The following is an 18,612-nucleotide window of genomic DNA, read 5'->3' on the forward strand; positions in this document are numbered from 1 at the left end:
GAAATGAATTAATGACCATTTTACTCATCAACTCTTCCTCTTGGAAATGAAAATATCCCCAGGTCTCTAGGCTGTTGCGTTGATGAGTAATGGCATGAGGAAGAGAACTGATTTTCGACGCAAGAGCAGGACGTGTTCATGCGTCTGCCCGCGGTGCCGACTATGGCTTTGCTGTCAGAGTGATAACTTCTTCACTACTAGATAAACTAGACACTGTTGCATCCAAGGCATGCCTTATGGCACTATCACTGAGTCTTTTTCTTGTATCCATGGAAAGAGACTTGGCAGGGGTGGATGATGCAATTAACTACAGGTGGTACAGACAGACTCAGACAAATAGGAACCTGAAGACATCATTGTACACCTGGCAAAAGCACGGGACAGACTGAGTCTCGCCTGTGTGCTATGGAGGGACTCTCTCCCTACCCTTTAGTGGTGAGATGAAATGGCAGCCGGCTCAAATGGTGGCAGGAAGACGCTTGCTTTTATAGATGTCACCTGGCGTCCCCGTAGCAGCCAGATTGTGACGTGTGTAGATGTTGCCTGGCGGATGGGGGTTAAAGTGCAACAACAGGATGGAGCCTGTAAAGGTTTCCATCTGATGGATGGTTGGGGTTTATTGCATACCTAATTCCACTCAGGGGCAAGTGAGGCTGGTCATCTTCGCCTTGAATGTTGGGACTGGATAGCCTAACCTCGACCCCCTGTGCTCCTGATGTGGTAAAAAGGGATTGGATGATGGATGAATTCTATCCCTATGGACGAAATATTATCACTGTTTAGTGGCAAATTTTCACATCTGAACTGTCAAACCATGATTGTAGGATACAGTAAGCATTGAAGGGAATGGCAAGCTGGTTTATGTCCACATACATAACTGATGGTTATGATAGAGAAGTCCAGTTTGGAAAAAAAAAAAAAAGTCCAAAATCCTGTTGACCCTGACCTTATCAGATTGGGGGATTTTCAGTTGGGTTTCATTTTTACATTTGGCTCATTATACCCAGTCCAGCACCGAATATGCACATATATACCTGTACTGTATTGACTTTGTGATGTAAGATCTGCTGTTTACAGCACTGCTGATAAAGGCTATGCTTCAGTAACTCCACACCAGCCAGTTTGTCTAAAGTGCTTCACCCTTTCAGCCACCATGTGAGGCTGATGGAAGGTCCTTACAAAATTTATGAATATATGTGAACATCCTGTGTGACACACCATTTTATCACAAGGAAGAAAATTAGCCAGTTAAAGGTAACTATTAGGAGAAGGTGTGAACCTATGGACAAATTGGCTGGTGTGGAGTATTGTGTGAAGGATCAGTGTGTAAGAGTACTGATGACACATTGATGTGAGTGAGGCTCATGTACACAATTTTTTTGTATGGCAGTTTCTTTGTGGAGAGTGAAAGTGTTGGTAGTCCTCGGGGTGAGGTGGCCTTGCGGTTGCTGTTAGAGCTTAATCCAGAAGTCCGCGGCACCTTTGTTGACCAGCCCCTGACAGAGATCCTTGATAACCAGCCTGACTTTTTCACCCCTTTCACCTGTGTTGTTGCCACCTGCCTTCCTGAGTGGTGAGTATTTATTTTTGATGATGATCTTTTTTATCAAATTATGGTAATATGCAGGGATGTCATTCCTATGTATTGGGTAGGGAGCTGTAGGAAACTCTACTTTATCTGCATACAGTATGATAAGCCAAGCACTCTAGCCTGATGTATGTGCTTGAGGTTTGGGATTTACTCTGTTGCTAATTCTTGTACTGTGCTCCCACTCATTACGTATTTTGTAAATTGCTACCTTTCATATTAAGTTTACTCTTATAATTTGTTAGTACTTTGTCTTTACTTCATTTATATCATGATACTGCAGTTTGCAGCTTACCGATGCTAAATGGAGTAGTTGAAAGAATGTGTAATGATCTGCAAAACATTTGAAAGTGCATTTTGATAACACAGTATTAACTGTCCTTACAGCACACTGCTGACACTTTCAAAAGTGTTATGGGAAGGAAAAATTCCATTGATAGTTGTACGCAGCTATGGCATGATTGGATACTTGAGAGTACAGGTTAGTAGAAGCATTTATTTAAGTGATGTTGACTCTTCAGATTAGATCCTTTATAAGTACAGTATGTTTGTAAACTAATACTCTTCCATATTGATATTATTATTATTTTTTATTTTTTATTTTATTTATTATTTTTTTTTTTTGTACAGAATTTTTTTAATTTTTTTTTTTTTTTTTTTTTTTTTTTTTTTTTAAAGTGGGGGCACTGACCATCCACTTACTCGTTGCAGTGCTCCTCTCGATTGCCTGCCCTTTCCTCTCTTCTTTCCATCCTTCCTCTTCTGTCTTTCTTTCCACCATTCATTTCTCTTCCTTCTGTCTGTGGGTGACTGTACACTGAGTGACAAGCCAAATGGTTTCCTGTACACCAGGAAACCATTTACCATGCTGGATGGTAACCATATAACCAGATTATGGCACTTGGTGGTTTAATGAGTAATTAAGGCGCTCCAGGTGGATTGAGCCTATGCAGGATTATATCCAAGGGTTGGTTGGAGTTTGTTGCTCATGTAATTCCATTCAGGGATGAGTGAGGCTGGTCGCTTTCATCTTAAATGTCAAGACCAGCTTGCTTAGCCTGAGCTCCTACACTCCTCATGGTGCAACACAGGAATATATGATGATGATGAGGCCATAAGGTTCAATGCAGGTTATCGTAGTTGCATCTGTTCTTGAGTGCCACATATTTTTATTTATATAGTTCATATCAAAAGTTTTAGGACCTGTCCCTGTTGTGTAATAATCCCTGTGCTTATCAACAATAGGCTGAGTAATGTTAAAAATGGTAGAAAATATTGCAGGTGACTCATACCAGCTTGCAAATATTATTGATTTTTTTATTTTTCAGTATTAAAATTGCATCTTATTTCCCACCATATAATGTACACTTTTTTTTTTTCCAGAAAAATTGCTTTAAAAATTACCCTATGCTTTATACCACAAAGTTAATGGTTTGGGGTAGGCCTATGGGTTGAGGTGACTGGTACCAAGGCCATCAACATTCAGAAGAAAATCACTCAGTGTCCTTGGTAATTATTAATTAAGATATCAAAAGTTCAAATGCATTATCATAAATACATCATAAATAAACAGTAAAGTTAACATTCTATGGTTAGGTAGTATGCACACACATGAAGTATGGAGTGAGTGCACCACGCTAAGTGTATCAGTAGATTGTAAACAAAAATCATCTGATTGCCAGCTAGCAAATGTAGGCAGCAGTGAAAGATACGTGTATTCCACTTTAAGTATATAATTATTGCAAAATTATTTACCCTCACAACTTACTGGTGGATGTAGAATTTGAATTATTTGTCACATTGTTGTTTTATCATTTATAAAGGCTCCAACATGCTTACATGCATCAGCCTTGGTCACCTGATGGCGACTCTCCACGCTGCTCGATCTCTGGAAGCTTCCCCATTCCATCCCTTATCTTTCCATAAAGACACTTTCTATGAACTTCTTATCACAGGTCTTTTTTGGTCTGCCTCTCAGGGTATCCTGAGGGCTAGTAAATGAGGAGCTCCAATTCTCCCTGTCATTAGCATCACATGATGTAGTGCTGCTTTTGTTATCTGCCCTTTCCTCTCCTCCTTCCTTCCTCTTCTGTCTTTCTTTCCTTCATTCTTGTCTCTTCCTTCTGTCTGGGGGTGACTTTACATTCCCTCTTCTATCTTTCTTTCCTTCATTCTTTCCTCTTCTTTCTGCTTATGGGTGACTTTTCACTGAATGACAAGCCAGATGGATTCCTGTACACCAGGAAATCATTTACTGTGCTGGGTGGTAACAATATAACCAAATTATAGTGGGTAATTAAGGTCCTCCAATCGGATTGAGCTGGTGCAGGTTTAAATCCAAAGGATGGTTGGGGTTTATTGCTCACGTAATGCCACTCAGGGATTAGTGAGGCTGGTCACTCTCATCTTAAATGTCAGGACCAACTTGCCTAACCCTGGGCTCCTATGCTTCTCGTGGGGCGACATAGGATTGGATGATGGGTGGATGGATGGATTAGTATTTTTATCCTCCTCCTCCTCCTCAGGAGTACTGTCCTGATCGACTAGTGCTGCAGCCTACGGTAGTAACTAAATTGAGTAAACTTTTTTTTTTTTCCCTAAATATTCCTTGCTAAATTATGGGTGCAGATTGTACATTGGTGCACATTATAGGACATAAAATATGGTGAGAGAAACCTGTACTGTACACAGGAAAAATCATCTGATAAATTACCAATATGCTGAGAATCGAACCGGGGACTCTCAGGTGAGAGCCAGGCAGCATACCACTACACCACGACCAGGTAAAAGTTAACTCACGTTGTCACAATCTTGTAACCAACGTCCCTCCGCCCCTACTGTGGGCATCAAGAGGATGAGTTAACCCCCTGGCACTCGGGCAAGTAGATGCTTTTAATCTATCTCAAGCACTTACGGCAAGTCAGAATGAAGAGAGAAACCTGTACTGCCTGGTTCTCACCTGAGAGTCCCTGGTTCGATTCTCAGCATATTGGTAATTTATCAGATGATTTTTCCCGTGTACAGTACAGGTTTCTCTCTTCATTCTGACTTGCTGTAAGTGGCAATACAATGCAGAACTACAGTTACTTAACCACAATTATAGTTCATAAAGTTTACAGGGGGTGTGGGCAAAAAATCATGATTTTACGTAGTTAGGTTCGGAGGCCCCGGACCCAAACTAATTTCCCATAAGTTCAGTTTAAATTTTGATGGGTTGAATTTTGCAGTGATTTTTAGGTACCCATGCCCATCGAAATTCGAGAAACCACTGAATAGAGAGAGAGAGAAAGCCAGATGATCATAATTCAGCAAGGCTAAAATTTTGTGATGTCAAATGTCATGTCCAAAAAATGGGAGTAAGTTTCACAAGACATAGTTATGAGTATAAAATGGTAAGAGAGAGGATCACCAGACAAGGGAAGAGAAAGGTCTTGGAGTGACCATACAGGATAATCTGTTGGCAGAAAAGCATATAAATAATAATCGGAGGGGCATGTACACTCAATCCTCGTAAATTGTGACAATTTGGGTCTGGACCACTGCTGTGATTTGCGAATTCCGTGATTTATGAATAATAACTCTTATGTGAGAAATTAATTTGGGTCTGGACTTTGGCCAACCCGCCCCCGCGGCACCCTACCTACACCTATCTAGGCACCATCAAACACAAACATATAAATTTAGGATTACAGTAATCACTCTAATATCCGGACGCCCAGTATCTGAACATCCCCACTATCCGGACATAAGAATGTTTCATACTGTACTTTTTTCCATACTATACTTACCTCATTTCACTCTTTAATGTCCTTTATTGGTGTGAATAGGGTGTTAGGAGCTATGCATGTGCAGTAGGAAGGTGTTTTTCTGAGTTAGGCTAGGTTAGGGTCCATAAGTACCAGTCCAGGAGCCAGTCACCAGAATGTTTATTATTGTATGAACCTACTTCAAAACCCTCATTTTATGTTTCTTTTGCATTTATTTCAGTCATTTATATGCCTTATTGGTGTGATTAGGGTCTTAAATAGGTGCTATGCATGTCCAAAGGGAGTTGTATAGGTGTTTCTCTGAGTTAGGGTCCATAAGTACAAGTCCATAAGCTGGGGCCCAATATCCGGACAGAACCAATATCCGGACCTACCTATGGCTCTATTACGTCAGATATTGGAGTGATTACTGTATTCAGTGCATGTATTATATGTTAAGGGATCTCACCTTAATCCTATGATGAATTTGCTTAAGTGAATGGAGTAGAGTGGTGTTGGGAAGAACTTAGAACCTCTCAGCACTTGTTCTTCCCAAACTCTTTTGCCAGCTTTGAAAACTTCTCTCCCCTCTCAACACGACGAATGAGCTCCAAATATTGACTGTACAACAATGACGGCAGCTTCGTGACGACATACTGCTTAGAGCGCTTCATTAGGGGTTGGGACGGGCCATGGCAGGTAGGAGGCGGGTGGAAGTTGCACAAAAAAGGCAGGTAGTTCTCGGCGATGGTCTGTAGTGTGCGGACTGGCAGGACAAGAACAACAACAACATGGCAGCATTAGTATGCACACATGCCACCAGGGACGCACGGTGATTGGTTGTTGGGTCGTGATTTTCAGTTTGAATGCTGCGGTCCATGATTCTCCTCGGAAAAGGCCCACTTAGGTGCCTAGGTCCATGATTTTCGTGACTTAACAGTGATTTAAGGTTGCCGGCAGTCTGACAGCCACATAGCCGTGATTTACGAATCCATGATTTATGAACACGCGATTTACGAGGATTGACTGTAGATTGATGATTCATATGAGGGCGGTCTTCAGTTATCTGGATGAGGAAATGTTAGGTAGATAATTGTCTCCATAGGTAACTGTGTCCATGATAAGACCAAAATTAGAATATGCAGCAGTGATTTGGTCACTGCATTAAATGAAGCATGTAAGAAAAAAGGAAAAGGAACATAGGATGGCTCCTAGGGCTGCCAAGTTGAGAGAATTGTCCCATGAAGAGAGGCTGAAGAAACTGAAGTTGCCAACATTCAGAGAGAGAGAAGAGAGAGAGAGAGAGGAAATTTGATTGCAATGTTAAAATGAGTTAGAAAACTGGAAAAGGTGGGTAGAGAAGATCTTTTTGTGGGTGATGATGGAAGGACGGGAGGACATGACTATAAATTGAAGATTTTTTTTTTTTTTAAACAAGATGAACAAAGGAAAAACAAATTTGATAAAAAATATAATCCATACACCAGATTACAAATGTCCTCCATTAAAAAAATATATATATGTATCAGTTGAACTTGAACTGCTGTAGGTTGAAGTTTTGGGGGAAATTATTCCAAGGAAGCAAGCTCCAAAGAGATGCAATTCTGGGAACTAAAGAATTCTGATAGGAAGAAGTTCTGCAATCTGGCAGTGTGATAGTCCAGTCATGAGCGCTACCAGATGCCAGTGTAGCACGGAGAAAATCGTCGAGAGGTGGTACAATGGATGCAACTTCGTCTGAACACTTACCTTAAAAATATCTGTAAAATAATGCAAGGGAGGCAACATTCCTTTTTACTTGTAGGGGAGGTACAGTAGTTCATTTGTAATTGCAGGGTTGCTAATAATTCTTCAGGGTAGGTGGGGGCACTCACCATCCATTAACTCAATGTAGTGCTGCTTTGGGTGTCTCCCTGTTCCTCTCTTCCTTCCTACCTTTTCTGTCTTTCTTTCCTTCATTCTTTCCTCTTCTTTATGTCTATGGGTGACTTTACACTCCATCTTCTGTCTTTCTTTCCTTCATTCATTCCTCTTCCTTCTGCCTGTAGGTGACTCTGTACTGAATGATAAGCCAAATGGTGTCATGTACACCAGGAAACCATTTACAATGCTGGGTGGTAACCATATAACCAAATTATGACGCCTGGTGATTTAGTGGGTAATTAAGGTGCTCCAATCGGATTGAGCCTGTGCAGGTTTATATCCAAGGGGTGGTTGGAGTTTATTGCTTACATAATGTCACTCAGGGATGAGTGAGGCTGGTCACTCTCATCTTAAAGGTCAGGACCTACTTGCCTAGCCCAGGGCCCCTATGCTTCTTATGGGACAGTGTAGGATTGGATGATGGATGGATCGATGGCTAGTAATTCATATAGTTTTGTTATGATTTTTGTCCAGTTGTTTTAGTGCAACCTCTCCACATCCACTCCACAAGGGTGCGCAATATTTCAGCTGAGAGTGCACACGACCCTTGTAAATTATAGCTAACTACTTGTCATTGAAGGAGTTTTGGCTTCTGTACAATAATCCCAGCCTCTTTGAAGCTAAATGAGAGGTCCAGCTGAGGGTATTGTTAAGTGAAACACCAAGAATCTCAGTGCTTTTAGAGGTAGGAATATTGGTTGCATTAAAGGTATCGTCGAAGTTAGGCAATGTCTATCAGTAAATTGTATATACAGGCAAACCCTGATTTGTGATACCCCTATACAGTCACTACTTGTTTTACGTTGATTCGGTTTACGATAATTCGCTACAACGATAATAGAAAATCCGATATACGATAAATTTCCCTCTATAACGATTTTCCCTTCGGAAAGCGCCAGGCACATGCAAGGTGACTGTCACTTGTCTCAGGCAAGATGGTGGCCCCGGCGTGCAGCGCATTGTTATGGTTCAGGTCCTGCCACCCCTTCAAAGCCCTGTCTTTTCAACTTGTTCATGTGTGCCCCCATGTTATCATCACCTCTAAACCAAACATCGTACTACAGTAGACATCGTGTAGCACCAGGCCAACTTTACGCAAGTGTGATTACTGGACTGTATTGTGTTGTTGCAACGATTTACTGTACGTGAGTAACTCTGCCTGTACTGGTGTGATAGTGTTTCTTTTGGTGAATTACTGTACAGTACTGTAGATTTGTGTGCCCAGTGGTAAGGTCAGTGCCAGTGTAGGCCCCAGTGCTATGGTTGGTGCAGGTATGGGCCCCATTGCGAAGGTTGGTGCGGGTATGGGCCGGATTCCCCTCCCCCTAACCTGTTGCTTTCTGACTCAGAGGCTGCCTACTAGTGCCTGTAAGCACAGGCTGTCCCCCAGCCTTGTGGGGGATGACTTGGAGACAACTTGGACCAACACAAGAAGGAATGAAGGTGGGTTGTCATTTATGGTTTAGTCTTGGTTAGGAGACTTTGGGAAGTTGAGTTGACATAACCCCCCTTTTATAATGTGTTTCAATCTCCTGATTTACGATAAAATTGGTATATGATAATGTATGACCGGACGTAACCCTATCGTAAAACGAGTAGTGACTGTATGTGATACCCCGAATTAGTGATGATGGTGGAAATACCACCCTACCTCGCCAAATGTTGGTCAAACCCCAGTTTAACGATGGTGGTTTAACCTATTGACTGCGGCTGTATCATATATGATATTTGAGTCCAAATGGCTCTGACTGCGGCTGTACCATATGAGGCGCTGAGTTCATTATGTGCTAAGTGCCAAAACTACAAAACGCCAGAAAATACGTTTAAAGTCTGGCGATTTTAAAACTTTGATATCTCTGTAACCACTTGTGTTATTTTGATTTTTTTTTTTTTTTTTTATGTAGCTTATGGTATTTCCTTTATTGCACTAACCTCTATTTTGCACTACCTGTCATTAATCATGATGTTATCATGTGAAGAAGTAAAATTTTGCCTCCCACTGCTGGACCGATCGGCTAAGAAAATATTTTCATCCTACAAATAACTACAGAAATACATCATAAGAGGTCAATAACATATTAGCATAATGTCTCAGGAGTGTCATACTGTGGAATAAAATAAAAGTTCTGTTCCGAAAACTGCAAAAAAATCGAGAGAAAAAAAAAAACGAATTTTTCCCACCCGTAATATGAACTTGGCACGCGGAGCACGGGACAGCTTTGTTGTGGCACGTCTTTCCTCCGATGTCCACTAGAGTGCCCCTGCATCCTCCCCACTTTCCGCCTGTCTCTCGTTGCAAGTGCACACTCGTCGTCATGGCTGCCCACGTGCTTGCTTTTGTGGTGGTGCCTTACCTGCTGCAGGCACTCCTGCTGCTCTCATGCCTCTCCTTCGTGTGTGTGATGATGGCCCCACCACCAGAGAAGAGGAAGAGAGTGGTGTTGACTCTGGAGAAGAAACGGGAGATATTGGAGAAAGTAGATGCGGGGTGGTCTTCTTCCCGCATCCTCCGTGAGTTCAACCTGGCCTGATCTACTTTGTTTGATATTAAGAGATCCCGAGACAAACTCATGCAGTACACGGCTGACTTCTCATCGAGAAGCAAATGCAACGTGGAAAGGAAGGTGATGTTTACTCCCAAGTTTGCTGAAGTCGACCGCTTACGTTGATTTGGTATGGACAGCAACGTGCTGCTGGTGTGATGGTACGTGGTACGGAGCTGAAGGCTGCTGCTGAGAAGTTCTCCAGCCTTCACGACGCCCTAGACTTCAAGGCATCCGAGGATTGGCTCTTCGCGTTCAAGTTACGGCATGGCCTTACCAACCTTTATGTAAAGCTCATGGCGAAGCTTTGGACACTAACGAGGATGGAGTTGACCAGTTTCGGCACAAGGTGAAGGGCTTGATCGACAGGGAGGGCCTCACTCTCGGTCAAGTCTACAATGCTGACGAAACTGGTGTATTCTATCGCTCTTTGCCAATGAACACTCTAGCCGAGGAGACGGAGAAGCGTGTACCTGGCCGCAAGCTATCCAAGGAACGGATATCTGCTTTGTGTTGTGGCAGTGCTAACAGCATGCACCGGCTTAAGCCCATTATTTTTGGCCGTGCTAAGCAGCCTAGGTGTCTTCGTGGGGTGATGGATGTCCTTCCTGTCGTCTGGTACCATTCTTTGAAGGCATGGTTTACAGCCCAGATCTTCAAAGACTGGTTCCACCGCCACTTTGTCAAGGAGGTCATACATTACCAGACGGAGACACTGGGAATCCCACGCGACCAGGTAAAGGCCCTCCTTCTCCTCGACAATGCACCTCCCCACCCGTGCAACAAGGACTTGGTGGCTGAGAATGGCCGTATTAGGTGCATATTTCTGCCACCTAATACGACTGCTCTCATCCAACCAATGGACCAAGGAGTGATCGTGGCAACAAAGCGCCTATACCGACGGAAGTTCCTGGACGAGGTGATGGTTGTTCTCAAGGACGAGGACGAGCGCAGGTAGGGATGGGACAGGCGAGGCCAGCGGACTTTGGAAAACCTTTGCTGCTACAACATCAAGTCTGCAATCTACAACTGGGCCAGTGCATGGAAGGAAGTCCCTGTCAAGACTCTAGAAAATGGCTGGTCTCATCTGCTTCCCGGAACGGATGTGGAGTACGATTTCCTAGGTTATGACGTGGATGACTTCCATGCACGTCTACTTACACATGGCAACAATGTTGATGTGGACGATGTACATGAGTGGTTGGATGACGACGAGAGTGATCATGGGTATCAGACCTTGTCTGATATCGAGATCGCATCTTCAGTTGCAGGTGTCAGTACCCAGCTTGAAGATTCTGACGAGGACGGCGACGATGATGTGGACTCCTCTCAGCATGACACAACTCCAGCCATCCCCAAGCTGAGCGCACTCCAGGAACACCTAGAGTTCGTTCTCGACTACCTGGAACACCCGGACTGCGACAGGGAGATGGGGCCCTTCGGACTTGTGGAGGAAGTGCGTGCTTTCAGGCAGCGCATCATCAATCGTCAGAATCGTCGTTCCTTGCGTCAATCAACGATTGACAGTTTTTTCAGGCCCGTGACCCCCAATGTGCCCAGCCCTGGCTCCACTCTGTTGCCTCCCCAAGACAGGCCCTCATGCTCTGAGCCACAGCCCAGCACATCAGCCACAGTGAAGTCACCGCTCGATGTGAGTTTTCGTCTGTCTTCAGAGTCGTCTGCAGTGGGTACGCCATCACCACGACCCAGCGACTCACCCCTAGGTCACCTGCCAGTGATACTCTCGGACTCTGACAGTGAATAGATGCCAAGAACTTCTCCACTAGACCACGCGGGAATTTACAGTGTTGTGCAGTGAAAAAACAGTGCATTGTGTTAAGGATTTACGGTTGTGAATGAAAAGACAATTTTTGAACTAAATTTAACGTAAATAGACTTGTGTGTTTTTGCTTTTGAAAATGGTTATAAGAGCGGAAAAAGTTAAAGTGCAGAGTGCAACACGTATTAAGTTACAATGGAGCATAAGTTAGACAAGAGTGCGCACTGTGAAGAGAATGGACTTCTGAGTGCGAATGACTAAGTTCAGTGCAAGACTTCATGAACAGTGTACTGCAAGTGCTTCAGGAAATCCTTCTTACTGTCAGAGTCCGAGAGGAGGCGGTTATTCATCGAGATGGCCATGGACTTGCTGTAAGTAGGCAGAATGTTTCATACTTTACTGTATTTTCCATACTATACTTACCTCAAACACCTCATTTCACTGTTTTATGTCCCTTATTGGTGTGAATATGCTGTGTCTTAGGTGCTATGCATGTGCAGTAGGAAGGTGTTTTTCTGAGTTAGGCTAGGTTAGGGTCCATAACTACCAGTCCAGGAGCCAGGGACTTGTAAGTACCCAGAATGTTGAATATTGTATGAACCTACCTCAAAAACCTCATTTTATGCTTCTTTTGCATTTATTTCAGTCTTTTATGTGCCTTATTGGTGTGATTTGGGTCTTAAATAGGTGCTATGCATGTCCAGAGGGAATTGTATAGGTGTTTCTCTGAGTTAGGGTCCATAAGTACAAGTCCATAAGCTGAGGCCCAATATCCGGACAGGACCACTATCCGGACCTGCCTAGGACTCTATTACGTCAGATATTGGAGGGATTACTGTATATATACTGTAAACTCGCGTACACCGCTTCCCGTCCGATCAGCGAAGTTAAGCAACGTTGGGTCTGGTTAGTACTTGGATGGGTGACCGCCTGGGAACACCAGATGCTGTTGGCATCCCTACGTGTCAAGTGGGGTTGGTGGAGGATTAGTACCCCTCCCTGTAAAACAATTAACTCGAAGCCCTTGGCCACCCCGTGTGGGATACATGGCGTCTGGCAATGAATGAATGAATGAAACTCGCCCGGAACACGTTCTCGCCGAACGCGCTCGCAATTATACACGGTTAGTGCTGGGATATGTATAAGATAACGTAAGATTAAAAAACCATTACAAAAACTATATATTTACGCAAGAGAGGCCTTTGATAGGCCAAATCCTCGAACATCAGCTCAGCATGCACGGTTTGTTTTGATCACGTGATGTGATTCGCTGTACTGCTTTTCCTCAGTGCTGTATTTGTAAGTTAAATATTTACATTACTGTTCTGGTAAGTTTATGTGCAAGTTAAAGTATTATTAAATAACGTTCAGGCAAGAAATAAAGTCTTATAACCAGTTTTCTGATAGGCGTCAGAATATTACCTTTTTTATTTGTTTGATAAATATTTGTTGTACTGCTTTTCCACAGTACTGTATTTGTAAGTTAAATATTTACTATTCTGGTATGCACTTGTAAGTTAAAGCACTTAAAGAAAGTTAAAGCATTAAATAAAGCCATGTAACCAGTTATAGATTACACACGATCGGTGGGTTCCAAGACAATTCACCATCATGTCAATTCCCCGTCAAAACATGAACGATTCCCCATCAGGACAATTCGCACCTTGTATGATTCCCCGTCATTCTATAAATATAATTAATCAATACTTTTATAAATATACTTATTATTAATTAATCAATACTTTCTATCTATCTATCTATTGCCAGACGCCTCAATCCCGTTTGGGGTGGCCACAAACAAATCGCCCCCAAGTCGCCCTGTCCCCCGCCATTTCACTGCCCCGCTCCCAACTCACACACCCCTCTCTCATATACCTCTCCACCCCATCCCTCCATCTCATCCTCGGCCTCCCCCTCCCTCTTTCCCCCTCCACCTCACTCACATACACTCTCTTTGTCAGTCTTTCACCCTCCATCCTCTCCACATGGCCAAACCACCTCAGTGTGTTCCTCATAACGCTTCCTATCACATCCACATCAACACCACAACGCTCCTTTATATCCTCATTCGTCAGCCTGTCTCTCCACGTGACTCCACAGGCTCCTCTTAAATAACTCATTTCCACTGCTCTCACTCTTGACTTGTGTCGTTCCAAGCTTCACTTCCGTACGTTAGAGTTGGTATCACAATACTGTCATGTAGTAACTTTTTCACTTCCATGCTCACTTCCCTGTTTCTTATCACTGCTTTCAAAGAACCAGCAACCTTTCTTCCCTGCTGTACCCTTTCAAGCACTTCACCCTCCAAACCTCCATCCTTACTCGTCACGCTACCCAAGTACTTAAACGTACTCACATTTTCCAATTGCTCACCATCCAACCTCGCTGTACATTCACTAACTTAACCTCTCTCAAAGACCTTCACTTTTCCTTTCCCTACATTCACCTTTAGATTCCGTTTCATACACACACTCTCAAACTCATCTACCAAACCATGCAGCTCCCCTTTGTCTTCACTCAACAACACAGTATCATCTGCAAACAACAGTACAGGGAGTTTCCAAACACTATCCTCTCTCACCAGGGCCACTCCAACATCCACTACCCTACCTTGTACCTCTTTTATTACCCCATCCATGTACAGATTGAACAACCATGGAGACATGACACATCCCTGTTTCAAACCAACTTTCAAAGAGAAAAATTCACTTAGTTCACCATCCACACGCACTGCAGCCTTCGCACCATCGTACATACTCTTCACAGCATTCAACAACTTCCCTTTAATAACTGTATTTCAGGGGGATCCATCAAAGTGTTTGTTGTCTTGTTATTGTTGTGAAGGTGAACTGGCTTGACAGCGAATAGTCCAGAAACCATTTTGCTCCCTAGACTCCCTAAACTTGGTATTTTGCTGTTATCTGCCATTGATAATCATTATGAAGCAATTTAAGTGGTTAGAAGGTTTATTTAATGTTATAACTTACAAATACAGTACTGCACAGCAAAACTTCAACATACAAATACCTAAACACAAGGCAACATTCCGATGCCGAAACCAGTCGGCGTCGGAATGTTGCCTTGTGTTTACGAATTGGTATGTTGAAGTTTTGCTGTGCAGTACTGTATTTGTAAGTTATAACATTAAATAAACCTTCTAACCACTTAAAGTGCTTCATATTGATTACCAATGGCAGATAACAGCAAAAGGCCATGTTTAGGAGATCTAGGGAGCAAAATAAGAGTAGTTAAATCTTGCGCGGTTTCGCGCCGAACTCGCCACGTTAGGAACGAAACCCATGCATTAGGGGCGAGCTTGCTGTATGTTTTTATATATATATATATATATATATATATGTGTGTGTGTGTGTGTGTACTTACGGTCATTCCTCATACTTCGATGGAGGTATGTTCTGCTAAAACCACACAGAGTGTGAAACGTTGAAGTATGAAGTTAGTTGTTTATGTGAAAAATTAAAAGTGTTCTGGAGGGACAGCTATGTTACCTACCTAACGTTTCAAAAAACAAATCCTCAAACGCAAGGAATACCTAACAAAATGAACTGAAAAATATTTTTAGGTTACATTATATTGTAATTAGGGGCAAACTTGATGATAATAACAAGTAAAAATAAAAGATATTTATACGAGTACACAATTTATTGAAAAATTGACAAAAAAAGACAATCAAATGCAGGGGTTAGGTGAGGATGTTCTTGTAGGGCATGTGAAGTTCTGTACAGGGTGGATGGGGGATAGTGACTAGGTGTGTGCGTGCATGTGTGTGTGTGTGTGTGTGTGTGTGTGTGTGTGTGTGTGTGTGTATTTACCTAATTGTGATATACAGGAAATGAGCTACTCGTACACTCTTGGGGTCCCGTCTCTGTTTTTCGATGTCAAATTTTGCTTTAAATTTTTAGACTGGACGATCTCTTTGTCCAGGCTATTCCACAGGTCTATGCATCTGTAAGGAAAACTATTTTTCTTGATATCCTTAAAGCAGCTTGGCTTCTTTAATTTCATTCTTTGTTCTCTTGTTACTCTCTTATCCCATTCAAACAGATCTTCTCTGTCAGTTTTATCTACTCCCACCATGGTCCTGAACACAGCAATCATGTTGCCCCTCTCTCTCCTTTCCTCTAAGGAAGGCAAATCCAGTTTTTCCAGCCTCTCTTTGTATGACAGATCTACCAGGCTGGGGACCATCTTGGTTGCTGTTCTTTGTATTCTCTCAATCATATTTATATCTTTCTTTTTTTTGGGGGACCACACTACTCTTTCAGAGAGGAGGGAGGGCATGGAGAATAAGAGAGAGAAGAGAGACAGATGTTTATGCCTTATCTCCTCACTCAGATGGATGCTCTTTTGCCATTCCCGTATTTTCTCTCTCTCTCTCTCACGTGTGTGTGTGTGTGTGTGTGTGTGTGTGTGTGTGTAGATCCCCTAGCGCTTGGTGCAGGGTTGGCGGCGTCACAGTAGGAAAATTAGTCCGCGCTTCATGGTGTCTGTGCGCGTGTGCGTATTCTGAGCATATATGGGGCAGTGCATGGGTGGTATCGAGAGTTGCCACCTGCCCCTATTTCCCATACAGATTTCAGCCACCTACTCCTCGTAGCGCGGTTTTGTTACGCCTTTGAAAATCGCGCTCATTTGAGACCTATCGCTTTTGACTCTGATAAGTCCCAAATGAGGCCTATTGCTCTCAATGGGTTAAAAAAAAAAAATGGAGGCTGTATACACTACTTTGTCTCTGGCAGCCTTCCTATTTGGTCCCTTATTCCTGAGATCACACTCTGTGACCATGTCCCAGGTCTCTTTCTATTTGTCTCATGCAACCCTATCCTCGACATTCACACTTCTTGCCTGTCAGTCAGGGCAGTACTCCTCAGGAGGATGGGAATACTAGTGACAGGGTGAGCTGGAGGTCCTGTTTCACTAGCTCTCAGGATATCCTGAATTTTATGAGTTTAACATAGAGACCTGGGGAACATACCAGTGCTCTCCCAGGCACTTTTCTCTATCTCGTGCACTACTCCACATGCCCTTTACATCCCACACAATGTACCCCACTGCTTCACAGGGGTTGGTGCTAACAAGGGCATGCAGTCAGAAAAGTTTTCCCCCACTACTTGGTGGCAGACCTGAGGGGAGGCGTGGTGTGGGTTCTGCCAGCACATTTTGGAACCAGGATGGGATGGGGCTCAGATCTGTGCCAGATGGTACAGAGCATTGTGGTTCCCAGGCTGCCACTTTCACCCAATAGAGAGGGGTCTGAACCTGGGAGTAGTGCCCTGGGAGGCTGTCCTATCTGTGGTTGAATAATGGCAGGGCAATTAATGCCAAGGGTGCCAGGAGGGTGTCCCTGTAGCTGTCCTTGCAGGGTACCCCCAAGGCCACTGCCACAGCCACTGGTAATGGCTGGTGGGCTGTGGGTTCCAGGTTTTGTACCTGGACTTGGGACTGTGTTGGTGGGTGGGGCCTTACGTCTGTCTGCCCCTTTATTTACCAGACTTATGAAAATGAGTCATAGTAAACTGATATTAAGTACCATGTGAGGATGGAAATGGCAGGTTACGAGGACTGATGGATTTTATGATACTGTTCTCATATTACTAAATTTTTGTCACAAAAAAAAAAAAAAAAAAAAAAAGGTCATTCCAAGTTATAATGCGTAACTCATATTTGGGATAGCTATGGCACTTCCACTTAGGGTGACATAGCCTTTGTCTGGCCATTTTCCATCTGTTGATGAGCTGTTGGGAGGATTCGTTGATTTTATATTACTCTTCATACATATCCCACAATTTTTGCCACATTCGACCTCAGAAACTATTGTCATTCAGAATAGTAATGCACTTTGATTGAGGATGTTGCAACCTTTGACTCCATGGTTAAGGTGATGGCTGTTTCCTGTCTAGCTCCCACCTGTGACAATAGCATTACATTGTTGCTTGGGTGTGTCAAAATCTATGCTTGTTTTTCCCTCTCTGGTACCACACAAATAGTATAAGTGACTGGACAAGGGATTACCTGGGTATAGATTTGCCTCCCTATAGATTGTGCAGGTCAGACCTGTGTAGATGAAGGACCTGCGTAACACAAGTCCAAGTTTAGGCTCTTGCACTCTCACTGATTTTTTTTTTTTTTTCTCCAACACCTGTTGGGCAGGGGGGGCATAATTAGCTGCTTTTGATGCTTGATTTATTACAGTGCACAGAAAGTCGTCAGTTGTACCACTGCCACCCCCAGAGTGGGGTTCCAGTGGCTATTTTAATAATAATGATGATCAGCCCTTAATGCTTTAAAGTTATGTTGTATCTTTTTTTTCTCCAGTATCTGTACAAGTATTTTATGTTTTTTACTAATTTTTAAAGAATTCTTGAGTTTTGCTTATGAATTATATTAGATTACATGTACTTTTAGTGGAAGCTTAGTGAACTGTGCATATTTTGTTTTTCATCCCTTAGGCATGGCATTGTGAAAAAATAACAAAACATGATACAGCAACTTCATCAGCCTGGAGGTGTCTTGTTAAAATACAGTAGATATTTCATTGTAGCTAATGCCAGATGATTATATTTAGCTTGGTAAAATATTGTAGGCTTTAGAGGTTAATAATAATAATAAAGATTATGGCAGTAACTGAAAGATCATAATGATGGAGATTAATTAGTATATAAGCTTATGGTTGCCTTTCTGAATACTGTACTGTTGTATAAGGAAGCTACACCTTGTTTAAAGTATGTACAGTACAAACACAGAGCTTTTCAAGTAGGCAAGTTAACATAAACAACGGAAGGGTAGAAATGGTGTTCATAACTGGAAATAGCTGAGAAAAATATTATGATATTGGTGATTATAGCATATTTAACTCATTACTGGGATAACTCTCATAAGCTGTTCCAGTTAATGTTACAGTATTTTACTCAACTTCAGATGTGTCATTTGAGCCTGAGTGTATTAATACTTTCACCATTAACTCTCTCATGGTGAGGACAACTCTGATATAGGACTGCACTTTACTCCTGATAA

At 42.7% G+C, this 18,612-nt stretch overlaps 1 protein-coding gene and 1 pseudogene across 1 annotated transcript in view; both read left to right on the plus strand.

Moving 5' to 3' along the window:
- The window catches only part of APP-BP1 (Nedd8-activating enzyme E1 regulatory subunit APP-BP1), a 93,870-nt gene that overhangs the window by 15,589 nt on the left and 59,669 nt on the right, over positions 1-18,612 (plus strand). The window contains exons 3-4 of the mRNA XM_080277988.1: positions 1,391-1,573; positions 1,976-2,069. Coding sequence (XP_080134114.1) covers positions 1,391-1,573; positions 1,976-2,069 — 277 coding nt within the window. The remainder of the gene's footprint in view (positions 1-1,390; positions 1,574-1,975; positions 2,070-18,612) is intronic.
- On the plus strand, positions 12,422-12,535 carry LOC145406952 (5S ribosomal RNA; annotated as a pseudogene).

Source organism: Coenobita brevimanus, chromosome 71 (assembly GCF_032717465.1).
Source record: "Coenobita brevimanus isolate Jiangsu-jjx chromosome 71, ASM3271746v2, whole genome shotgun sequence".
NCBI classification, from domain to species: domain Eukaryota; kingdom Metazoa; phylum Arthropoda; class Malacostraca; order Decapoda; family Coenobitidae; genus Coenobita; species Coenobita brevimanus.